At 37.4% G+C, this 27,095-nt stretch overlaps 1 protein-coding gene across 2 annotated transcripts; it reads right to left on the reverse strand.

The window, feature by feature from the left end:
- Window positions 1-464: 464 nt before the first annotated feature.
- LOC126710579 (LRR receptor-like serine/threonine-protein kinase FEI 1) lies at window positions 465-26,033 on the reverse strand. Of its 2 annotated transcripts, XM_050411111.1 has the most exons (15): window positions 25,809-26,033; window positions 22,933-23,162; window positions 22,296-22,431; window positions 21,335-21,406; window positions 21,171-21,242; window positions 17,886-17,957; window positions 6,193-6,264; window positions 6,007-6,078; window positions 5,568-5,665; window positions 5,123-5,290; window positions 4,668-5,000; window positions 3,533-3,778; window positions 2,175-2,308; window positions 943-1,182; window positions 465-826 (listed from the first exon to the last, which is right to left on the reverse strand). In XM_050411111.1, exons 2-14 carry the CDS (start codon window positions 23,027-23,029, stop codon window positions 964-966), a joined length of 1,791 nt encoding a protein of 596 aa, XP_050267068.1. In that variant the 5' UTR covers window positions 23,030-23,162; window positions 25,809-26,033; the 3' UTR covers window positions 465-826; window positions 943-963. The 2 variants fall into 2 exon arrangements, with proteins under 2 accessions (XP_050267068.1, XP_050267067.1); XM_050411110.1 differs by having other exon boundaries at window positions 465-1,182.
- Between the last annotated feature and the right edge of the window lie 1,062 nt (window positions 26,034-27,095).

The following is a 27,095-nucleotide window of genomic DNA, read 5'->3' on the forward strand; positions in this document are numbered from 1 at the left end:
TCTCTTGTGGAAGCTTAACCAAAATATAATCCAACTCGAAATAACAATCAGCCACAAGATGCAAGTTTTTACGCTTTCACTAAATAATTACGTGGAGAAAGCAGGGTTAAAGAGCAGACAAATGACTTGCTCTTTGGACCCTCTTCAGATGAGGTCTCAGAGTTAACAGAATTTTCTTCAATTCCAATGAAAACCTGACTGGCAATGATGAAAAACGTTCCTAGTCTATTCAGTTTTTGTACCAACTTGTAGGATTTGAACCATCATAACAAATACATGTCGACTATGCCTTATTACCAAATAATATTATGACTACGGCTTATCACCTGACTAATACACTGGTTAGTCATAACACGTACGTACTCAAATCTGTTCAGAGCAAACTAGGCCAGAAAAGAAAAAGAAGAGGAAGAACAAAATTTAAGGCTTTAACAGATCTGCGAGAGAGTAACACCTAGTGGGTATGTATATCAGAGAACTAACTATTGTATTGAAAACATATTTTACAAAAATGGCATAAACAAGAATCATTTGCAAGGGGGAGCCCTTTTCAATTTATACAGATTTCATTTACACTTAATTTCGAGGAACAAATGCTAGAGGAGATTACAGATTAGGAAATGGGAAAAGAAGAAGGGGGGGAAGCTGGGGAAAGCATGAATAAATAACTCAATCGTGTTGAAATCCATTCACGTGAAGAAAGAAAAGTCTTCGCGCATCCATGCAAAATGAGCAGTGTAAGTGACCAAATGCACCCTGATGACTGACGAAATGCTCAGAAGGTCAAACGGACATAGATGATGCAGCACGCCCAATGACTCAAAATCTGCAGAAAGAATGAACAAATATTATAAAGAAGTGACGCTTTGCTGATCCTGATCCCTTTGACCTGCTGCATTACTTCTGTAACTCGCAAGAAATACATGGACGCAAACTCCACACCTCCATCTATGCACAAGACTTTCAATCAGAGTTGGAATCATAGAAGTCACTTGGGCATGGGGTCATGACCTCTGATTCAAGCAACTGGACCACCCTATGCATTGTGGGGCGATCCTCTGGATTAGAAGAAACACACTGAATGGCAACTGAGAGCAGTGCATCAAGACTTTCTGCCTGCACCCCCTCACACTGTGGGTCAACAATCTCTCTTTGCCTATTCTCTGTGACCAGAAAATTTAACTGCATAAAGGAAAAAAGCAGGTTAGCAAAGCTGCTTGAAAAGAAAAGTTATGCAATTGCCCAAAATTGTGGCAATTATGTGGGTGGGTGTGGTTCTTTATGCATACAGGAGGCCACCGGCCTATCTTGCAAGGAAAGCTCCATTGTCAAAAATGGGATACGTGGCTATAGATCCAGTGAAATTAAACATACATCCAAAATCAGTTGTTCCAAAACTGGAAGACAAATAGGATATCTCAATTAACTTTAAAATATTTTATATCCGGATTTTTTTTTTCTCTATTACAACATCTTTTAAATAACAGATTGTAAGAAACTGATAAAATAAGAATTCATGAAGTCCAAAGAGGGGAGTTGAATTTTGGGAAAGCAAAGTACAGATTATTTGTCTATTGCCAGGGGTAATTAGGTGCATTGTTGGAGATCCCCTCCCCACCCCCATCCCCCCCCCCCCCCCCCTTTCCCTCTCTTGGGGCGGGGGCAACAGTGAATTGCAAGGGCTATCAGGCTCTAGACAGATTCCTGTCTGCTTTTTTTCAAACATAGCTCCATTGGAGTTAAGGGGGATGCTAGGACATGACATAATATATGCAGCAGAAAACTCAAAATTAACAACACAAAATTTATATATAACTTTTGGTAAAATACAATCGGCACCCTGGAGTTTTAGGCTAATGCCAAGCAGGTCCAAGATATTTCAAAAATAACCAATATGGTCCCTAAACCATGTGCTCTTGGAAATGAAATTATTGTATTTTAGCATATGGTTTAGGGACCAAATCGGTTAATTCTGAAATATCTTAGACCTGCTTGGTATTAGCCCAAACCTAAGGAGTGCTGACTATATTTTACCCTATAACTTACATGAGATATAAAAACATGCAACATTGTAAGCACAAGAGAGATTTCCATTTCTAAATCTTTAAGACTGGTTTAGTGATTGATTTAAAGAGTCTTTTGACTGCAAGCACAAGTGTAGGGACGAGACATACCCAACCAACAACATTGAGGCCCTTCTCAATAAATGATGCATCTGTTGGTCGCTTTCCACTCAACACTTCCAGCACCAGGACCCCAAAACTATATACATCAGTCCTCTCAGTTGCTCTCCCGCTTTGCATATACTCTGCCAGTGGGGTCAAACACAGACTTAAAAATAGATGGTAACGGAAAACAACATATGATCCATATTATATTTCACAAAGGAGAACAGGCCAGCATATGCATGCCAAGAACCTCTCTTGTCCTTGGTCCAATCATAATGTAAATATCAAAAAAGAAGAACTTATTCTTTTTTTTTTTTTGGTTTCCCAAGGTGTCCCCAGGTTTTTATCCCAGGACTAATCCTTCAAGGTACTGTTGGGCGCCAAGGCGGGGACCTCTCCCAAGAAAGTTTGCTGCATCCACAAGGGCTCGAAACCGAGACCACTTGCTTAAGCGACCAGAGCCCCTTCCACTCAGGCCAACCTTCGTGGGTAGAAAAACTTATTCTAGGCATCACATTAGCACAACCACACACTTACAAGACACATTATGAAAGGAGTTGCAAGTCAAATTTATCAAATATTGTACTAGACAATAACAGAACTGTTACATTTAAAGCCTTGTACACATGGAGTTCCCACTTTATGAAAGTCAGGTCTGAATCAGTAGCTATTTATTATTCCAAGTAAATCCTCCAAGTCAGTTCTATATATACATATATGTATTCAGATATTTATTATTCCAATTAAATCCTCCAAGTCAGCTCTATATATACATATATGTATTCAGATCTTCATTTCTTTCTTGAAGCAAATTCTGTATAACTGTAAGGAAAAGGATGGAATTGGTTCACTTGGATAGAAGCATTTAAAACAAAATATTTGGAGTTAAATTTTAAGTTAAATGACTTGAATTGAGTATGAAATGGTAAATTTTTTTCTATTGATGAAATATATGGGTGGTTTTGAGCTTTATTAATATGCTCGCTTGAACGTGAACCTGAAATGACTAGGTATAAGACATTATTTCAAATCCACAATAAAAGTGTTTTTTGTTTGAGCAAAATCTTCGAAGCTCAAATAATCATATGTTAAATTTCTATAGCAATTGTTCTTCAAATCCCTTTATTTTAGATCGTCAAATAAAAAAGCAGCCAATAAGTAAAGCTGATATTCACACCAGTTGATACATCATATTGTATATCTAAAAATTTTGGGGGCATGTGAAAGTCTGACATAGTTCGACGTCAAATCAATGATCTTCCACACTGGTTTGGGGTCATTGGGTAGAAACCTATAAAGAGCCATTTATGCTCAAAAAACTTAAAATTAAAGGTCTAGTTGTGGTTTCACTAGACATTGCATACCTGGAGCCAGATAACCAAAAGTTCCAGCAACAATGGTCGTTTTATGGGTTTCTTCGTCCTCCAATAGTTTTGCAAGTCCAAAGTCCGAGACTCGAGCTTCAAGATTACCATCAAGCAAAATATTGCTTGACTTTATATCTCTATGTATGATCCTGGGTGAACAATCATGGTGCAAGTAGGCCAGTCCTTTTGCAGCACCCATTATGATATTCAAGCGTGCATCCCAGTCTAGCAGATCAGATCTATCTGTACAACGGATTATGAAACATTGTTAGTATCAGGACCTAAGGGATTCATTTTTTGCAACAATTTAATACAATGCAAAGTATAAAATTAAAATTATTTAAAATAAAATAAAATAATAAAAAACCTGTGGTAAATGAGAGTAATGTTACAAAAATCAAGATACAAATATTTATCCTATGGTGTATAGCTATAACTAGAATTTGATGGAATTATAAAATACTTTTTGGATAATCTGGATTCTTAGTAATGCATGATGACCACCCATAAATTTTATATAAACCTATACATCTTCCTTCACTATTGAGCACAATCAGATTATAGTCATATTTATATTTGAACTTGTGTGGACATCAACTAAAGATCTATGTAATTTTATTGACCCATTGAAATTTTAATTACATATGTTGCAGGCTTGCAGCCAACATATGAATATGATTCCTTGCAGAACAGGAAGCAACAGAATGAAAGCTCAGCCCTAAGCAGTCAACACCATAAGTAAATCAAGCAACATTGTTTTAGGGTTACACTTGTTGCACACATTACTTTACATAGTTTTACACACACGAAAAAACAACTTAAGTCACAATTTCCAAGTGACTTCAAGTCACAATTTAGTTGGTTTTTCAGGTGTATAACTGTGTAAAATAACTTGTGTGAAAAGAACACTGCTCTCGATGTAATCAAGCAACATTGTGCCAATTTCTGGAATGGACTTGATCTAATTTTCTTCAAAGGCCTCATAAATTTCATCTCAATGAATATTATGTGTTTCTAGGTGATTGTGTAGTTAAAAATTAAGTAGAGGGATACCCTGCATACAAGCATTGAGCCTGACAAGAGCTATATGTCAGGCCCACCAATAAAAGATTAATATAAGAGAATATCTTACCGTGAAGAGCTTCGTCAAGGCTACCACCAGGGAGGAAATCATAAATTAAATATTTTGATGTAGGAGAGTTGCAATAACCTCGCAAATTCACTAGGTACCGGTGTTTTATGCTTCCAAGAATTTCTAGCTCTCTCTCAAAAAAACGATCAAAGCCCTCATTCATCTTTACAATTCTCTTCAACGCAAATATATTGCCATCATCCATTGCAAGCTTGTACACTGTTCCAAAGCCCCCCAAACCTATAATGTGTTCCTCATTTAAACTTTCCAGTTTCTTTATGATGTCTTTTGAAGAGTATGGCAAGTCTCCATGAAACATTACAATTGATGCACCTGACATGATAAGACTCTGTAAATAAAGATCCTGAATTCTAGGAACTCCTACACATGGATGCAGATGAAGAATAACACAAACAGATTTTTAATGGAACAGATATTAGCTATGAAAAGAGTACCTCCACTGACATCCATTGCAAGACTTTGACCATCATTTTTACCGAACTTTTTGTACAGAAAGCAACCCCAAAAACACATAAGTGCAACCAGAAGTAGGGCACCAACTGTTGCTGAGGCACTTATAAGCAGCCGCCCGGAGTATTTCTTTTTAACACCCAGACCTTGGGCTTCAAAAAGTCAAATTCAAGAGAGTATAAGTCATCACAATTAATCCAGTATTGAATACAATAATGTCAAATATAAATCTTTTAACATAAAAATCATTGAGTGCCATCAAGAGTACCAACTCTGCCAATTTTTTTTTTTTAATGAATTCTGCCAATTAGCAAGACAACCATAATAGTAGTAAAGTTTTCAGTCCAATAAATGGAATCTGAATGCTCTATAATCCCAAAATTGCATCCATAACACAAGCCAATCAAGTTCCTATGCATGCTACTTTACCTGAGGTTGGAGATTGGGAATTTGTTCCAGGTCCTCCAGCATCATCCTTGCATGTCACATTGATTTGCTTCCCACACAAACCACGGTTGCCAACAAAACTGCAAGATAGCGTTTTCAAATTAATGTATTTGTTCAGCTTAATGTAATGTTAAGTGACAAAGGCAAGTTACGGATCATAAAGAAATTTTTGTCAAGAGTAGAGTAGCAAAAGGAATCTGTTGCATTCCCTTTCATCAATAATAATTTGTAATATTTCATTGATAGACTTGTTTATTAACAGCAATGAAAACTTTATTAAAAGAAAATATATGTGGAATAGATAGAGAAGACTCCCTAGAAGCTATCCTTAATTATTAGCCACTAAGCGGCTTGATGATCAAAAAACACATAACAGAACATATTATTATGAACATAACAGATGAGGATAAGCTGTACTTACGAACTTCCTGTAAAGGTGAGAAGCACACCATCAGAGGGTATTGGTCCCATAAGAAAATTGGTTGACACATTGCTTCAAAATGTCCAAAAAGACCACAATAATAATGAGTTTCAATGTAACAAATTCAAGCAACATGTCAATAAAACACCATTTTAAAGCACCAATATGACCAAAGGATCTACTCACAAATTAACAAGCTTATTCAACTTCCCAAGTGATGCAGGGATATATCCACTCAGAGAGTTGCTTGAAATGTCTCTGTAATATCAGAAAACACAATATTAACTCACATTTGTAGAACACAAAATGACCTGAATGTAATAATTTGGAATAAATAAATCCACTTGTGTCTATGCTTAGTGTCAAATATATTGTTCACAACTAGTCCCAAGCCCGGTAAAAGGACAGCATAAAATTTAGTCACTTTATTAGAAATGGTTCCATTACAGATACATATTGGGACGTATATGGCCAACCCTGACTAGTTTGTTGTTGTTGTCTAATAGTTTTGATAAAAATGATGAAACTTCTTAAGAATATAGTGTCACTATAACTCAGGTTCATTCATTCAAAATTAATATTTGATAGGCATAATTTAAGTTCCTTTGTTTTTGGAAAGTAAATCCTCATTAATAAAATAAAAGGGGGTACTGAAAGTGCACAGGTTTTATACTAGATGCTCCCAAAAAATATAAATTATAAATGTAAAGAATCCATAATCTCCCAAAGAGGACTACACTATCTAGAGACATTCAATGAAAAAGTGAAATCAAAATTGATACTTCACTGTCTAAAGGAAGCTCAATCCCATCAAAAGTCCGAGAATTTCTCTTTTACACCATAATATCCAGATCAGATATAACAACACCAAGTTCCAGATTTTATTTCTGTACCAGTCTGATCTAGAAAAGTAGCATTGTTTGGGTGGACTCTCCGCTTGGAGAAATCTTATAAGGCATCACAAACAGAAATTTCTTGAATTAAGGCATTTCTTGAGTTGAGATTAGAGAATCTTTATCTAATCTCATTATTTTATACTTTCCAGAATTATTTGAGTATCCTTCTTGTTTTGGGTAAGTTAACTAGAAAAGGAGGATTTTTTTTTTTTTTTTTTTGATAGGTAAACAGAAATCTATTATAAATGAGTAAAAAAGGAAAAGTACAAGTTGTTCATGATGATGAACAACAAGAAATAAAAGAACAAACAGCACAACAAAAAGAGAAATCAGGAAACTAAGCTAAGGGAAGCCATAAACTCAGAGAGAGTAGAGCAATCCGTAAAACCCCAACAATGAGACCACTCAAATAGACTACGTTAGCATAACACCTTTAGCTCATCCAACGTCTTCTCATTATCCTCAAAGGAACGACGATTCCGTTCCAACCACACAATCCACATTAAGCATCCTAGAATCAAATTCCAAATGTCTGAATTAAGATTCCCAAGCCACTGATGCCAACAAGATAACAAACCCGCCACTGATCCTGGCATAATCCAATGAATACCAAAAGCCTGAATCATAAAAGTCCATAGGGAATGAGTAACAGGACAATGAAGAAGAAGGTGGTCTACCAACTCTCCATCACAACAACACATCAACACCAAGAAGCCAAAGGGCGACCCCTAAGCATTAGATTATCCAAAGTGAGGATCCGACCATGAGCAGCTGTCCACAAAAAGAACGCCACTCGCCTAGGAATCTTCGGTTTCCAAACACCCTTCCAAGGAAACAAAGAATTCGAAGCACCCCGAATCGCATGATAATAAGACCGGGTGTCAAACTTACCATCACCTTTTAGCTGCCAACAAAGGGTATCACTCCTATCACCCCGAGGAACACGAGATTGGATAAGCTGGAGAAGAGAATAAGATGCAGTTAACTCCCAATCTTCAAAAGCTCTATAAAACCTTAAATCCCAAACTCTAACAATACCCCCTTATGGAAACCACAAAACCTCAGAGATACAAGCATCCTTAGTCGCTGAACACACAAAAAGCTCAAGATAGAGATCTTTTAGAGTATTATCACCAATCCACCTATCATGCCAAAAGCGGATACGAGTGCCTTCACCTACTACAAAAGACAGATGCTTAGAGAAGCTCACCCACCCTTCATTGATGCTTCTCCACAGGCCACACCCATGAGTCTTCCTGCACACTTTAGTACACCACCCCCCTTGACCCTCACCATATTTTGTGGAGATAACTCGCCGCCAAAGGTGGGTAATTTCATGACCATATCTCCACAACCATTTTCCTAATAAAGCTTGATTAAATGACACCACACTTCTTATCCCCAAACCACCCATCTCGATGGGTAAACACACATTTTTCCAAGCCACCAAAGGATATTTGAAACTCCCCTCAGAAGACCCCCAAAGAAAATTCCTTTGAATACTTTCCATTCTAGCAGCCACAGATTTAGGAATAGTAAAAAGAGATAAAAAGTACGTTGGAAGGCTTGAAAGCGTACTCTTTAGTAACATAAGCCTACCACCCTTAGATAAATAGAGACACTTCAACCCAGATAGCTTCTTCTCCATTTTCTCCAAAATAGGATTATAAATCAAAGCAGTCTTAAAAGAAGTCCCCAACGGCATCCCCAAATATTTCATAGGCAAACTGCCCACTCTACATTGAAGAATATTAGCTAGTGCATCTAGATTATTCACCTCCCCAATAGGGACAATCTCACTTTTCCTAACATTGACCTTCAAACCCATAAAAGCCTGAAAACAAGACAACACCAACCTAATGGACAGTAGTTGTTCCCTAGAGGCATCACAAAATAAGATAGTGTCATCAGCAAATAACAGATGGGAGATACGCACACCAACAGAGTTCACAGAGCCCACATGAAACCCCCGAATAAGATTACACTCCTCTGACTTCTTCAAAAGTCTACTCAAAACCTCCATTATCAAAAACGAGACCAATCAAACAGAGTCCATATTTGTAAGGAATTAAAATGATCTATAGGACTCTCAACATCCTCAAAGGTTAACTCTACATTCAACATTTTGAATAACTATAGACTCAGCAATAAAGTGTTTATGTGAGTGTAAGGCCTGGCTACCTTGAATTAGCCATAAACTTTCTTCTATCTTTTCTCTTCTCTACTACTTTGTCATGGGTGGATCTCTCTTTTTCTTCATTGAGTCAAAATCTTTTGAATTTTCTGTTGAAGAAGGGGGTACTTTTTTCTTATTACGCATTTTTGAGAGAGGCAGAGATTCTTTACGATCTGTGTTCATGGGCAAAGAGAGTGCTAAGAGAATGTTATACATGATGGAAGACTTTATTTCCACTAAGCCCCCTGGTCATTTTGCGCGATCTGTTAGAGATGGAGAGACGGTTTTTATTCTACAACTGGGTTCAAATGCGCATGGCTCTTTTCTTATGATTTCAGAACTTCTCCATGGCCGTCGGAAAGGCTTCTTAATTGTGTCGGAAGGAAAATCGGGTAGTGGTTGGAGAGGATTTAGTTTGCACCTAAGGAAGGCTATAGCTCCAGGGACCCTTGCCATCAATCTGCCTCCAAAGTTTTTACCTGGGTCTATCATTAAAGACTCCAAATCTTTTGCGGAAGCGGTGGTGCAAGGCTGACGTCGTGAACCCAAAACACACAGACAGGCAGCGGTGGAGAATGCTTTGAACCAGGATACTCGTGACGTTGCGAATCCTTTGCATTTAATGTTGGATTCTCGAAACTCTAACTTACCAAATCCGGGTGTTCAGACCCAGGATTCTCGCGAGAGCTGTCTTGGGAAGGAGAATGCTCTGTTCGGGGCTGTCTTTTCAGATGATGCTGAAGGTGGGGTGCTTTTGAACCTGTATATTAGGCTGGATCGTGGGCCTCATGGTAAGTGGAGGATTAGCTGGTCCAATGTTTCTGAGGTGGACCCTCCGGTTGACCAAGCCCCTAACCCAAAGCCCATTGATTTTATTAAGCCCAAACCTTCTTCAGCCCCTTCGGTTGGCCTTAATCCAAATCCAAAGCCCACTGACCCTTTTAAACCCAAAATTTATTCTGCCCCTTCGGTCAGACAAAATCCAAAGCCCACTGACTTTTTTAAACCCAAACCTTTTTCTGCCTCTTCGATCAGCCAAATTCCAAAGCCCATTGACATTTTTAAACCCAAACTTTATTCAATTCCAAAGCCTTCTGCCCCTTCAGTCAGCCAAAATCCAAACCCAAAGCCCAGTGACCATTTTATACCCAAACTTAAACGTGCTTTTAAATGGAAACCCAAACCTTCCCAGCCCTCTTTGACTCAATCTCAGACTCACCCACGGTCTTTGTTCTCCTCGCCTGTCCCTCCCTCGCACCTTATCTCCCCGACACCTGCAATAGCTGATAGCGTTCAGTCCAACGCTATGCTATCGCTGACCCACATGGCGCCGACATGCACAGAGAAGTGTTTCTCAGTGCTCGACAGCTCTGAGGCCTCTGTGACTGAGTCTTTGAGTTCCGATGATTCCGTGGATGAGTCCCTGTGCTCCGATGGTGATGTGGCCTTGCAACGTGACATTCAACGGATCATCCATGAGCACACAGATAATGTCATCAAAAAATGGGGAAATTCAGAGCAATGGGTTCTTGAATTACGAGATGGGAAGAGGGTGGCTGTCCCGATCCAATTTTCTTTGCCACCGGGAGAGGTCGTTGCCGGAGTGGACGACTCGAACCAGTTGCCGACGGCACCGGGGGTGTCATCGGAATGTAAGGAGCTAAATTCAGAATTGGAAAAAGGGGCTGATGTTACCTTGGAGGATTGGGTTTCAGATTTTTGTTCCGATGATGCTTCCCAGTTTACTGATTCTTCACCTCCTCTAAATGTCGAACCACTGGCTTTCTCTTTGCCTATGGGCGTCATGGATATTTCTGAAGGGTCAGCATCTCTGGATGAGGAGAAATTGCTGGGTAAGGACAATTACTCAGATTGGTTTCAGGAAAAATTCAGTGGCTTTGATGATTTTCTTGGGACATCCCTCAAAGGTTTGGAAGAGCCAGCAACCAAATTTCTGTTGGCTGTAGAAGCTGAGTTACAGCAGAGAGCCATTAAGGAACAAACTGATAAAGTTGTGAAGAGCTCAGGGAGGAAAGGAATTAGGGAATTGAGGGGTTTATTTAGCTCTGTCAATTATGGTTCAGCTTCTTCAAGGCGCATTGGTAATGGTAAGGACAAGGCTCTAATCACTTTCCAATGAATTTGAAGATCATATCTTGGAATGTTAGAGGTTTGAATGAGAAGGAAAAACGGCTCAAGGTTTGTAATTTTTTACGTTCTTGGAGGGCTAATATCGTTTGTTTGCAAGAGACTAAGTTGGAATGGGTTACAAGAGGAATTGTTAGAAGCATATGGAGCTGTCCTTACATAGATTGGTTATATTTGGGTTCTGAGGGTGCTTCTGGTGGAATTCTTCTCATGTGGGACAGAAGGGTGGTTGAAGAGATAGAGGAAGCAGTGGGGTTTTATTCAATTTCGTGTAGGTTCAAAAATGTCAGTGACCAATTTGAGTGGGCTTTCACAGGTATATATGGTCCAAATTTGAACAGGAATCGTCAATTTATGTGGGAGGAACTAGCAGGCTTGAACAGTTGGTGGAATTTGCCATGGTGTTTGGGAGGAGACTTTAATGTCATCCGCTTTCCTTCGGAGAGGTTAGGGGCAGGAAGATTTACTCGCTGCATGTATGATTTTTCGGATTTTATATCTCTTCATGGGCTTATGGACAATCCTCTGGAGGAAGGCTTTTACACATGGTCTAACTCCACATCAGCTTCTAGAATAGATCGGTTTCTCCTCTCTCCGGTTTTGGCTGATTACCTCTCTCATTTTTCCCAAAAAAGGCTTCCTAGAGTGCTTTCCGATCACTTCCCTATTCTTTTGGAGAGTGGGAGTCACCGCAGAGGGCGTATTCCTTTTCGTTTTGAAAATATGTGGTTGAAGGCGGAGGGGTTTCTAGAGAAGGTGAAGTCTTGGTGGGAAAATTACCATTTTCAAGGGACTCCTAGTTTCATTCTTGTCAAGAAGTTGAATGCTCTAAAAACGGACCTAAAGAAGTGGAATGAAACAGATTTTGGCAATATCTCAGTCAAGAAACAGCAATTATGGAGCAAGTTGAATGCTCTAGATGTAAAAGAGGACAATCAACCTCTAACTGAGGAGGAGAAATTGGAAAAAGCATCCTTACGCGCCAATCTTGAGAAGACAGCCTTGTTAGAGGAGATTAGTTGGAGGCAAAAGTCCAAAGTGTTGTTTTTAAAGGAGGGTGATTCCAATACGAGGTTTTTTCATAGGATGGCTAATTCTAATAGAAGAAATAATTGTATTGATAACCTTATGATTGAAGGGGCTTTGTCTTCCAACCAGGATAGGATTTCTGACCATATTGTTCAATTCTATATGAACCTATACACTGAGCAGCAAGAGCAGCATCCTTTCCAGGATGTATTAGACTTTCCAAGGATTTCAGGGGATAATGTGGATTGGTTAGAAAGACCTTTTGAGGAATCTGAGATTTTTGAAGTCATTAAGGAGTTTAATGGGGACAAATCTCCTGGGCCTGACGGTTTTTCGATGGCTTTCTTTCAAGCCTGCTGGGGGATTCTTAAATCCGACCTCATGGCTGTGTTTCACCATTTCCATGTTACAGGTCAGTTTGAAAAAAGCTTGAATGCAACCTTCATTGCTCTCATTCCAAAAAAAGCTTCAGCAGTGGAGGTAAAGGACTTCCGGCCTATCAGCCTTGTTGGGGGGGTTTATAAAATTCTTGCTAAAGTTTTGGCTACTCGTCTTCGCTTGGTTTTAGGAGAGATCATCTCAGCTCCCCAGAATGCCTTTATTCTAAATAGGCAGATTCTTGATTCCGTTCTTATTGCTAACGAATGTCTTGATAGTAGATTGAAGTCTGGTCAACCAGGGTTGTTATGTAAATTGGATATTGAAAAAGCCTTTGATCACGTGAACTGGGGATTTCTTTCTAACTTGCTTGAGCGTTGTGGTTTTTCTAATAAGTGGAGGCAATGGATTTCTTTTTGTTTATCTACCGTTCGTTTTTCTATCCTCATTAATGGTACTCCTCATGGGTTTTTTGGAAGTTCTAGGGGGCTGCGGCAAGGTGATCCTTTGTCCCCATTGTTATTTGTGTTGGTTATGGAAGCCATCGGTAGAATGTTGAATAAGGCTGTCCATGAAGGCCGTTTGTCAGGTTTTAGTGTAGGTGCTTCTTCTGGAAGATCTTTGATGGTTTCCCATCTCCTTTTCGCTGATGATACTCTGATTTTTTGTGATGCTAATATTGATCAAATTTTGATTCTCCGTATGGTGCTCATTTGGTTTGAGGCTGTGTCTGGTCTAAAGGTAAATTTGGATAAGTCTGAACTAGTGGCTGTGGGGGAAGTTCATAACATGGATCTTTTGGTGGCTGTCTTAGGCTGCAAGCAAGGGTCTCTCCCAATGAAATATTTGGGTCTTCCTTTGGGGGCAAAATTTAAGGACAAGTCTATTTGGAATCCTATTCTAGAGAAGATGGAAAGAAAATTAGCAAGTTGGAAAAAATCATACTTATCCAAGGGAGGTAGAGTCACTTTAATTAAAAGTACTCTTTCTAATCTCCCTACTTATTTTCTTTCTTTATTCCCTATTCCTGCTTCTGTGGCTAACCGAATTGCTAGACTTCAGCGGGACTTTTTATAGGGTGGCCTAGGAGATGAGCCCAAATTTCATTTGGTTAATTGGTCTTCAGTGTGTACTCCGCTTTCTTCAGGTGGGTTGGGGATTAGGAACCTGAGAACCTTCAATGTAGCTTTATTAGGGAAGTGGTTATGGAGATTTGGGCAAGAGAGGGATGCTCTATGGCGTCAAGTGATAGAGGTGAAGTATGGTTGTGATTGGGGTGGTTGGTGTTCTAGCTCTTTCTCTGGTCCTTATGGAGTTAGTTTGTGGAAAAATATTAGAAGGGGGTGGCATTCTTTATCTCGGTTTATTATGTATGAAATTGGAGATGGATCAAAAGTGCAGTTTTGGCTAGATCGTTGGTGTGGATCTTCTCCTCTCGCAAACCACTATCCTGATTTATATAGGATTTGTTGTAACAAAGAGGCAAGTGTGGCGGATCTAATGAGGTTCACCAATGGAGTCCTCCATTGGGATTTTCAGTTTTGTAGGGAGGTGCATAATCGTGAATTGGAAGCCTTCAGAAGCTTCATCAATTCCATTTATTGCACTCCTGTAAGGGGGAACGGGGAAGATAAGAGATGTTGGCTGCCTTGTAAGAGTAAGGGGTTCACGGTCAGTGCTTATTACCATCTTCTAGTTGGCCATAGTGAGCAGTTTTTCCCTTGGAAAAGCATTTGGAAGCAAAAAATTCCCTCTAGAGTGGCTTTCTTTGTATGGACAGCAGCCTTGGGGAAATGCCTGACAATTGATAACTTAAGGAAAAGAAAGGTTTGCATTGTGGATTGGTGTTATATGTGCAAGTGTAATAGTGAAACTATTGACCATCTTTTCCTTCATTGCCCGGTTGCTTCGGAGTTGTGGGATATGGTTTTTGGGTTATTTGGAGTTTGCTGGGTTATGCCATTTTCTGTTGTTGGGCTTTTGGCTTGCTGGCAAGGTCATTTTGGCCACCATCGTAATGGAGATATTTGGATGGTTGTTCCTCATTGTTTGATGTGGTGTATTTGGAAGGAGAGAAATAGTAGGTGTTTTGAAGACAATGAGCGTTCCATGCCCGATCTCAAGCTTCTTTTCTTTAGAACCTTACTTGATTGGTTCTCTATGTGGAGAAACCATCAGTTTTCTTCTATTTTGGATTTTCTTGATTTTTGTAATGTTCATTTTTGATTTGTTCTCCCCTGTATACCCCCGGTGTACTTGGGTGTCTTTCTCTTTTTGATATCAATGAATTTTTATTACTTATCAAAAAAAAAAAAAAGAAACAGAAGCGGGGATAGTGGATCCCCTTGTCTCAATCCACGAGAACTACCAAAGAAACCTTCTAGGGAACCATTTACCAGGACTGAAAAACGGACAGAAGTAATACAAACCTTAATCCACCCCCTCCATTTCAACCCAAAACCCATCCAGCCCAACAAATAAAACAAGGCCTCTCGGTTCACATGGTCGTAAGCTTTTTCAATATCAAGCTTGCAAACCACACTCGGTAATCTACTCTTCAACCTGCTATCCAGACATTCATTTGCAATAAGCACTGAATCCAGGATTTACCTTCCGCCAACAAATGAATTTTGAGACTCAGAGATAAGATTATCCAAAACCGCCCTTAACCTATTAGCCAACACCTTGGATAGCAACTTGTACACACTACCCACCAAACTGATGGGGCAAAAGTCCTTAATGTTAACAGCATTACACTTCTTGGGAACTAAAGTGAGAAACGAAGCATTCATAGACCATTCAAACACAGAGTGCCGATGAAAGTAATCAAAGAAATCCATGACATCCTTTTCCACAACACTCCAACATTTGTGAAAAAAAGCCATGGTGAAGCCATCAAGACCAGGGGCTTTATCACCCTCCATCTCCCTTAAAACCTGGATGACTTCCTCCTTCGAGAAGTCCTTCTCTAAGGATAACCTCTCTTCCTCTCCAATGCTAACCCATCCATAGTAGGACGCCACACCTCATTTTCCTCAAACAACCCTTGGTAGAAGAGAACTAACTGAGAGCGCACATTAGCCTCATCCTCATAAAGAACACCATCCACCTCTAACCTCTTAATTAGATTAGCATTTCTATGGGAATTTGCTAATCTATGAAAGAAACGAGTATTATTATCTCCCTCCTTCACAAACAAAGCACGAGACTTTTGTCTCCAGAAAAGGAGGATTAGATGAAGAAATTATAAGTGTGAACTCCAAGCCCATCTCAAACGAAGCATTTTAAATCCTAGGATAGCTTACAAATGTGTATATGTATATATTGATAAGTAAAAAAATTCATTGATAAAGATATGAGAAAATACAATAAAAACAAGGCAAACAGGCAGTGTGCTATGGAAACAGCAGAATATCTAAACTAACTAGCAGCGAAAGTGCAAAAATCATGCGCATATATAAAGCATCATCAAACTCACTCCTTAGCAATGTGGGACACCGCCCAAAGGCAAACCCCATGTTGAGTTGGGCTTTTAGCATTAAAAAAATATTTTTTAATAGTTAACAAAGTAATTGGACGGAAGGATCAACATTAACAACAAATATAAACTTTAAGGACTAAAACAATTAAAAACAAAACTTAAGGGACCAAAATGACAAATCACCAAACTTAAAGGGTGTAATCTAATCTGTATTTTAACCATGTATATATCACAGCTCAGAATTTTTTTTTTTTGTTGTATGTTGATAATATACTCCTTACAGTTAAGTAATTAATTGTGATATACAAGTTGAAGGCTCAGTTATATAGTGAGTTTGAGATGAAAATTTTGGATGTGGCTAACAAGAATATTTAGGAATTGGAAATTCAAAGGGATTGACAAGCAAGTTATTTTTGTCATTAAAGAAGTAAATTATAGAATGCTTGAATGCTTTCATATAAGCCTGCTAGTACTTCATTTGCTTTTACTTTTAAGTTTTACTATTGTCACCAAAATCTGAGTAGTAGCACATCTCGTGTTCCTTATTAGTACTATTTTGCACTGGTCCAAATATTTCACAGGTTTTTGGTACTAATAACAAATACATGGCTAACCTTAGTATAGAGCATAGCCAAATTGTAAAGTGGGTCTTTTGGTATTTGAGAATACTAGAGACATTGACTTGGTATATTACAAGGCATCATCTAGTGATAACACTACGGTTGTTAGATTTGTGAATTCTGAATATGCCAGTGATTTGGATAAGAAGAGTGGCTTGACGAGCTAATTTTCACTTTCTAGTTGTGACATCAATTGGAAGGCACCTACAGTTGAGAGTCGCTATCTACTACAAAATCAGAGTATATGGTAGCAAAAGACAATAAAGGATGCAATTTGGCTAAGACTTTTCTTGGTGATTTGGGTTTGCAGCAAAGTGAGATTTTTATGCTTTGCAGTATCTTAAGTGCTAATACACTGACTAAAAAAACAAATATCATGATAGGACCAAATTTGTTGTTAAAATTCACTTCATTTGAGAGATTGTTTCTCAGGATATATTGCAGTGAAACAATTGTTATGATAAATGATCCAACACATATGATTAAATTTACACCTTTGTTCACATTCAAACATTGCTTAGATTTTATTGATGCATCCAATTTATGATTGCTCTTAAGGGCTTTGGTAGAGGAGATGGAGGAGTTTCATTGGTGAGGCATGATCTAATTCAATCTAAGATGGAAATTTTTTCAGGTGGCTTTTAAATTGGCCAAGTTCTAGAGTCTTTAGGAAAGCCCACCCAATTATCAATATTGGGTGATATTTGGATGCCACATCGCCAACTCCTAAAGGGATTACAACACCCTTATATTCCTTGCGCCATATTTCCAAGTTTGGTTCATTGTTGCAATCTTCTCCTTTGTGCTGGTAAGGAAAAAGAGATTTATAATTTCCTTGCTGTGTTGTGGTGTGGTATTTGCATTTAGTACATAGATAAATCTTTGGGCGTATTTGAGTTTTGAAATCAGTGAAGATTTTGTACCAATATTTGAATCGCTCTACATTGACAGTGAAAATTACTCCTCAATGTTGCCTGTAGATTGCAGGCTTAGAGGTCAAGTCACATCAATCCTATGTTCCCTTGTGATTACTGTATTCTATTTTTTTTTTTTTTTTCCAAAATCCAATATAAATGACTACACTCAAAGATATTCAATACTTTAAATATATTATAATTAAGGCAATAAAAACCATGAGAAACATAACTTACAAATGTTCAAGCTCTGAAATGTTTCCCAGTTCGCTGGGAATAGTTCCGCTCATGTAATTTCCCTGCAAGAATCTGTAGAAGACAGATCAACGTTACTACTCTCAATAATAAACAAACAGGATTAGTGAGTTATAAAATACAAGATATCAATGTAACCACTTCATTTGTAATCTATGTCACCAACTTGATATGTAAATCAAATACAATGTGATCACATCTTACTCATGCACCGGTGATTAACAAGGGCCATAAGCCGCAACAGGAAGCTTTAATACAAACTACAAAGTGCAAGCTAGCATTGTCTGCTATTAACTATTTAATTAGCAAAAAGTAAACCGCCTAAGGGTTAGACAAATCTATACAGTTTAAGCAGAGGCTCTCATGTTTGAATTATGAACCCATTGATCACACATGGTTCTCAATGGTATCCAAGGGCACTGTACTCAGTATTCTACAGAAGCAATGGAAAGAAATAGCAAGGTATTCTCCCAGTACTAATCAATCCATGTAAGTGTGACTATTCTCAGTACTTCGAATTTCTATTTGAACAATCAACTTTGTAAGGGGCTAAATCCCAAGAACCTGTGATCAAGTTCTAGTATTCTGCCAAACAAGGAATACATTTGATTAAATCTGCATTGCTGAACCTTTTCAGTATTCAAAAGTAGAAAACTATGAAGTTAACTATAAACCACAAACTATGAAAACACCCTGAGCAAAAATATCAACTATGAAAGCATTATCGACAGAAGACAAAGTGATGCAGAACAGAAGCCTTAATGAGCTCTTATACCAATTAAGACATAGGATCTTTAGAAATTCAGCACTAAATTTTTTCTTTTCTTTTTTTAAATAAGATCTTGAAGGGTTCTTGAATAGGGATTGATGTTTAAGTGTTTAGGTAGCTTTAGGGAATAAAAGAGTGGACCTTTAATGAATTTGATGCTTGTTTGGTGTCAAAACAGTAAATAGAAAGAGAAACAAAGAAAGATAAACCCTAGGCAATAACACCCACATTACCTAAGCGATAACACTTAGATAGGAGTAGACAATCACACTTATGTGTTGTAGACAGGGGAGGTAGACTAACTCCCAATCGCACTTGGGGGCTCACTCCATTTGAAAATATGTGGTTGAAGACTGCTGGTTTTGTAGACAGGGTAATAGCTTGATGGCAGAGTTATCAGGTTATGGGTACTCCAAGCTTCATTCGTTCCTAGAAGCTAAGAGCCTTATAGGAGGACTTAACAAAATGGAACAAGGAGGAATTGGTGATGTGGGCATCGAGAAGAAAGAGTTATTAGCAGGAAAACAGTACCAGGATGAGAGGGATGGGAATGGGAATCTCTCTGTGGAGGAATGTTCAAGAAGGACTGAGGCTAAGGTGCAGTTGGGGGACATATTGCTGTTTGAGGAAATTTCATGGTGACCAAAATAAAGGGCGTTATGACTGAAAGAGGGTGATAAACACGCGAAATTCTTCCATTGATTGGCAAATTCTCATCGGTGGAATAATTGTATCCAAAAATTATCCAATGGAGCAAACAGTTGGGAGAATCAAGAGGTAATACAGGAATAAATAGTCCACTTTTACAAGCAGCTATATTCTGAATCTGAAATTTGAAAGCCTCGCTTGGATGGTTTAAATTTCAACTTGCTTGATAAAAAAGATGTGAATTGGCTGGAGAGATCTTTTGAGGAAGTGGAAGTTCTTGAGGCACTAAAAGATTTGAATGGCAACAAAGCTCCGGGATTGGATGGTTTCTCAATTGCTTTTTTTCAAAGCTGTTGGGATGTGGTGAAAGCCAATGTAATGTGTACTTTTCATTCTTTTCACGAAGCTGGTTTGTTTGAGCAAAGCATGAATGCCACTTTCATTGCATTAATTCCCAAGCTGGTTTTTTTGTTTTTTGTTTTTTGTTTTTTCGATAAATAATTAGCTTCATTGAAATATAATGACAGAATACAAAAATCCAAAGCACACAGGCAGTGTGCTAAGGAAACAGGAAAACAACAAAACTAAGATGCATGGAAAGTACATCTATCAATCAGATCAGAAAAAGAAATAAAGTGAAAAACACCCAATGCATTTGTCCATTCAAATAAAGTCTGGAAAAAGGAAAGCATGAGGTCATGAATCTCTCCCACCAAATGCACCACATAAGACATTGAGGGATCATTTCTGTGTCTACTAAACTTGCTTGGCCAGCTAGCTAGAAGCTCCACAACCCAAATAGTGAAAACACTATATTCCACAGCTCTCTAGCTACAGAGAGTAATGTAAGAGCAAATGATTACTTGTCTTCCCAGCCCTTTTACACATACAACACCACCTCAATAACAATAATCCCATGCCTTTACAAATTATCAATAGTTAAAATTCTTCGCTACGCCACTGTCCACAGGAAGAAACTAACCTTTGTTGGCACTTTTGGTTTCCAGACAATAGTCCATGGAAAAGACATCTGAGAATTGGAATGTAAGACCTCATAGTAGGATTGGACTTCAAAAACTTCCTGAGAAGAAGGTTTCCAGCAAGGTTTATCTATTCCACCCCCTCTCCACACTCCAAAATAAATCGAATCCATAAAGGAGGTAATTGACTCTTAACTCCCAGTCTTGAACCAATTGAATAAAATTGACATTCCAATGATAGCTATCCCCTGAGAAAGATATTCGCTTAACCACTGAAGCATCCTCATCACATGCAATGCCATACAATTCTGGAAAAATATCTTTCAAAGGTGGTCCCACGCACCAGGAATCATGCAAGAATTTAATAGAAGAATCATCACCCACCTTGAAGCTAATAAAACAATGAAAAGTATCCCGCCCTTTCTTGATACTCTTCTAAGAACACCAACCCCACCACAAACTGCCATACTTTGTGTCTACTACCCTTCTCAACAAAGCATCCTCTTCATATGAAGTGTCCCTTCAAGAAGGGCATTTTTACCATTACCTCTTCTTGATTGGTATGGAGCTAATAGACTTAAATGGCATACAGAAGGTTACTTTTCTCTAATCACACTATGGATGTGGCATATTATGTACCATTCTAATGCACTAGCAAGCAAATTTAATATGTACATGCACAAAGTTTGCATATATTGAGGAAACTTTCTATCTTCAGTTCATGATTTTTAACAACTAATTAACACCATTTCTTTAACATTCAGGAAGAAAATATCACATATCATTAGTTAACAAACATGAGAACATATCATTTAGTTAACAAACATGAGAACACATATTAGTCATAAGATAACCATTGGTAGTGCTTACATTGCCTGCAACTGTGTGCAGTTTCCCAATTCTGAAGGAATTGTCCCATAAAAATTGTTGTCATGCAGAGCTCTACAACATGATACATCATAATACCATCAGCTGCAGCATCACATTTTAACATAGCAAATAAAACAAAAAAGGTCAACAAAAAAAATACATACAAAAACTTCAACTGGTCTAGCTTCCCAAGATCAGGTGATAGAGAACCACTCAATTTGTGATAAGGAAGACGCCTGGAAGATTATTAAGAACAAACAGAGTTAGTATCATAATTTCAAAGACAATACATTTCACAGTTGGTAAATTGTGTCCAATCATGTTTCCATTCCCACTTCTCCATCCCATGCATCATGCATTATATGATACACATTTTTCACAAAATAAAAATGCAAAAAGGGAAAGTTAACTAAAAAAGAATAGGATACATGCTACTTTCAAAAAATATTTTTAAAAAGTGCATAATTTTTCACCATCAAAAGGAAGAATAAAGTTTTTTTTAATAGATCTGAAGCCGGAGTGAGAGATTCCAATCCTAGACACCTCGTTGGAAACACCGGGGAGTGCTAGTAAGGTCATTGGCTTGAAAGGAATAATAAAGTACCCGTTGCCTGATCCAAAATATGAAATCTTTATCCTCAAACTCAATAAAATTAGCACTTAAGAACGTAAAACAAGTGCACATCACTTTAGGTCCCATTCGCCAAGTTAGGAATTTATAATTCCACAAAATTTCCTGTGATGGAACAAGACTTTTATAGGAGAATTTCCTTATGTAATCTAGTATGACTGTTTTAAATTGTTATGAATGTTATAAAAACCATTTGTCAGGATTTGGAAAGAATACTTGAAGTTCTTGGAGTTTCTTATTCCAATTTGGTGGGAAATTTTGGTACCCAATTTTTGGAACAGTTTGTGCAACTGCAACCCAATGAGGGAGTTGGATGTATGTTATGAAGAACAAAGGTCCCTTCAGGACCACATGGAAATTAGATAAAATGCAATATGTTTTGGGTTAATTATCAGTAACTACAGAAAGAAACAATCAACAATTATGCATTAAAAAAAAAGCAACAGAGGAAAATGATGATACAAGCATATTTAGAGGTTATTCTGGAAACTTACAAGTATGTTACCCTCATTGTTTTCATATCACATTTCACCCCCTTCCAATTACATGGGTCAGGATCTTCTGGTCTCCATTGTTGAAGGACTCCATCTGAACTAACAACTGCTGTCCTGAACCTTAGAAGTGCCTCACCTACAAACCACAAAGGGAACTTGACACATTAAAAGTGAGAGAGAGAAATAAAAGAACATGTCCGTCTTTCTTGCTTGAAGCATAAACTAAGCAAACAAGGTGAACATCCACCTAGAATTTCAATTGGTGCCCAACCTAGTGAGGTGAAAAAAAAAAGGCAATATTTATCATTATCTAGATCATATCATAATGGAGAATATATATATTCACTTTTTTTAATATCTAAATGATGGAATTGTCAAAGAAAAATACTACGGCTGAGCTATAACTTATAAGAATGATAACTTCCAACCAACCTCAACAAGTGGCTTATGCAAGAACAAGCAACAATTTGAAGAGAACCATTTCCATTATTAGTACCAAGGTTTTGATAAAATGTATATATAATAATGAAAAATATATAAATCATCAGCACTGTACCACTTTGAGATATCAAGAATAATTGGGAAGTTTAAAAAGAAAAAGAAAAAGAATTACAAATTCATAAATATATCACCATACCATCAGGACTGAGAGCTCTACTGTTGCTCATTAGGATATAAATCAGTAGAATGCAAAGAAGCGACAGTTTTTGCCATTTCATCAGACAGATGCCCATAGTGGCCCTGGTGGTTGAGTATACAGCTACTATAAATCATCTGACGCACGAAGCTCTGGAATGCCTCCTCTGAACATATTGTTATTTGGGTGGTAATAACATCTAAAGGCTGCAGAAGAAAGAAAAGATATACCTGAAAACAAAGAAACTTTAGTCACAATAGCAACAAGAAACCTACTCAAGAAGATATACTAGGCAAATGCGTGATAATAAGTCATCTATACTGTCAGTTACTCTATTATACCATCAATTTCCAAGGACGCATTACCACATAAAAAAGAGGAAACTTCTTCAGAACAATAAGAGAGGTGCTACGTCCACAACATTTTCACAACAAATCATAAGTGGTTAGTTGTTATTGGTCCTAATTTGAACCTACCACTGAAATTACTTTTTTACTCCACCAATAACAACCTGCCACATAAGATTTTTTGTGAAAATGTTGTAAAAATGTTGTGGACAGCATTTCTCAAACATAAAGTCACTAGAATAGCTGCCAATACAATCATGTACACCCCAACTTCATCCTGTAAAAAGAGAACACCACACCACACTACCTACATCTTTTTCCTTTTTGTGGTTGGACACAACAGTAACTTTTTTTTTTTTTTTTTTTTTTGATAAGTAAAGTTTATTGACAAATTTAAAACAGGTGCTACCCAAGAATACGGCTATAGTACCTATCAAAAAAAAAGAATACGGCTATATACAAGTACAGCACAAAAACAGAAAAGAAGAATACACAAAGATAAGAAAAAATAAAAAGTAGGACACAAAGCTAGAAAAAAAACTCAAGGAATTCAGGAATTCTAGGAGTGCAGTGAGTCGCCACAGAAAATGCAATAGACAACAAAGTTCAATCAAATGCTTCAAAAATAAATATTTCAGCTTCACCAAACTTAGCTCTTGCCCCTCAAAAAGCATTCTGTTCTCTCCAAAGACACCATATCAGACGCAAAGGAGCCAATTTCAATATGACCTATTCTGCCAAAGCAACCCTTTCAACACGCAAGCAACTCTTGCAACGAATTCGGCATCACCTAGGAAGCTCCAAATAAACAAAATATCATAGCCATTGTGGCACAGCATAAATATATAATCCTCCCATGAATTTTACGCATGAAACAGCATTCTGTAATAATTCTGGCCCTCTTACTTAAATTCTCAACTATCAAAATCCTCCCTGACACCACACCATGAATAGAAAGCCCCCCTTGGTGGGACACAATCTTTCTAAATGCTTTTCTACAGAAAACTTGCTCCCCCTTCCCCCCTCCCTTCAAAATGTTGTAGTAGCTCTTCAAGTGGAAGCCTTTGCTTTGCGAAGGGAGCCACACCAATTTATCAACATTGCCATACCAAATCTTTATTTCATAAAGATCCTCCAATAACTTTGCCAAGAAATCTACTTCCCAATCTTGAACTGCACGAATGAACAAAGGATTCCAATAAAAAAGTTCGTGTCACAACTCTAAATAATCTGCCACTATAACTTCACTATCTATTGCTATTAGAGACAAATTGTGCATCTCTCCTTAAGGGTGGTCTCCCACTGCCACAAATCGTGCCAAAATCTAACTTTCATGCCATCTCCAAAATCATATCTAATGAATCCCACCCCACGCAGCCCACTTACCTCACCCAAACACTAATACTCACCAGAGGAGCCATATTTTATCCCTATTACCCTCCTCCATAAAGCCATGTCTTCAATTGCATTACATGACAACCACTTTCCCAACAAAAGTTTGATTAAATAGCAATAGCTTCTTGATTCCCAAGCCACCATGGTAAACTGATTCCAACGAGTATTCCAATTAACTAATTGAAACTTAAACTCATGACCCAATAACAGGTAAATTAGAGCATTCAAAACGGAGTGTTTCCAGTTGAATTACTTATTCCCAACAAAATCATCTACAGTCAGATTAAAGAAATCTAAACAACAGTAAGATTTTCTAAATCACAATTTTAGAGGGAAAAGGCCTAAAATCAAACCAACATCTAAAATTACAGACTCATCAAACATTAGAAATTAAAAAGAAACCTATACAATTAGAAAAATAAAAAAATTAACAACTAATATTGAATTTAATAACTTTTACAATTTATACTAGTCTCAGCCTCATCAAACATTATTAAAAAAAAAAAAAAATTTTAAAAGTTCATATTTGGTATAAAATTATCAACTACTCTTGAATTCGTAACTTCTACAGCTTATACTAGTCCCAGTCTCATCAAACATTATGCCATAAAAATTTTAATTTTAATTTTTTTTTTTTTTTAAATCAGTTTTCTTTGGTTTTAACAGCTACTCTTGAATTAGTAACTTATACAACTAATACTAGTCTAAACCTCATCAAACATTATGCCAACAAAAAAAATTCCAGTTATCTTAGGTACAAAATTAACAACTGCTCATCAAACATTATGAAGAAAAAAAAAAAAAAAAAACCAGTTATCTTTGGTATAAAATTAACAACTACTCTTGATTTAGTAACATATACTAGTCTTGAATATTATTGGGGGAAAAAAAAAACCCATTTAACTTTGGAATAAAACTAACAACTAGTGTTGAATTAACAACATTATTCAAGAAACCAACAGCTTACATATACTACTTTCTTCAAAGAAAAAAAATACACCTATTTATGCTTATACATACACTACACAACAGCTAAAACTACAAAACTCAGCTAAAAAATTATCAAGTGGTATAGAATTGGTGGAATTGAGTTAAAATCTAAGAGGAAAAAACAGTGAAGAGATCAAAACGCACCGTTGGGGTTCGGGATCTGAGATGCAAACACAGAGAAAGAAAGAGAGAGAAATGCAGATTGAGCTGTAAAAAAAAGGAGAGATAGCAACAAAACGAAACAAAAACCACCCTCTCTCTCTCTCTCTCTCTAGTAGAATTGTCTGTTGAAGTATCTGAGATTTGTGTGATTACAAAGAGAGAGAGAGAAAGAGAGTGTGTGTATAGTGAAGTGGTACTAGTGTGTGTAATAAGATGAGGGAATAGATGAAGTGGTACTAGTGTGTGTAATAAGATGAGGGAATAGATGCTTGTGGTGGTGGGACCCACATGCCATTTACTTTCACTCGTGCCTATGCCGACCTTGCGCACGTGCGACCGACGCCTCTCCACACTCACAAATTACCATTCATTTTTTTTTTTTTTTTTCCCATTTCCATGATATAGATATAGACAATAAAAGTAGTGGACTTGGTACAGTCTACAGTAACCAACTCAAGTCAAGTCAAGTTAAGAACCGTGCCAGCCCTTTTGCGGCCCCCATCCCATATGCCAGCTTTGCGTTTCTCAACTCAACTCTCAACGCCCATACTTTTTAAAAGTACATAGGTTCCGTTTGGATTGAGCTTATTTTTGTTGAAACTGAAAATACTGTAACAAAATAATTTTTAAATATATGAATAGTATCGTGGGACTCATTTTTAATAAAAAAGTTGCTGAAAAGTGGAATTTATGAGTCCATGAACAGTGCACGAATGCACTGTTCACAGTTGATTTAGTCAAAATATGCGGCTAAAGTAAAAAAAAAAAAATTTCAGAAAACGCAGCTTGGATTCAGCGGAAAACGCTGAATCCAAACGGCCTCATAGAGGCAATTTTCAAACTTGACTCCGTCTAAAAGTTTGAACTATGTCAAGCTTGAACATTATCAAATGAAGTACATTATCAAATCAATATCAAGCCAATTTGGTTTAAACGATTGGTCTCAGCTCTCAATTAATTAAAATCTTGGTAAGATATAAGTTTATTTGTCAAGCTTGTATCAAGTTTGTTACCAGGTCTATAACAAGCATAGGCTTTTATCGAGTCCTATTATTTACAAGGTTGTTCAAGAACAAATTTTTCAGTTGATTTTGGCTCGTTTATTAAACAAGCCTAAATTTAAGATTTAAGTTTGGCTTGTTTATAAACAAACAAATATGAGCGAATTTCTTATCAAACTAAACCCGAGTTGTTTATAAACAATTTGGTTTATTTACAATTGTAACGACGATACTCTACTCTATATTTCAAATCTTTTTTCTTACATCT

Source organism: Quercus robur, chromosome 12 (assembly GCF_932294415.1).
Source record: "Quercus robur chromosome 12, dhQueRobu3.1, whole genome shotgun sequence".
Taxonomy (NCBI): Eukaryota; Viridiplantae; Streptophyta; class Magnoliopsida; order Fagales; family Fagaceae; genus Quercus; species Quercus robur.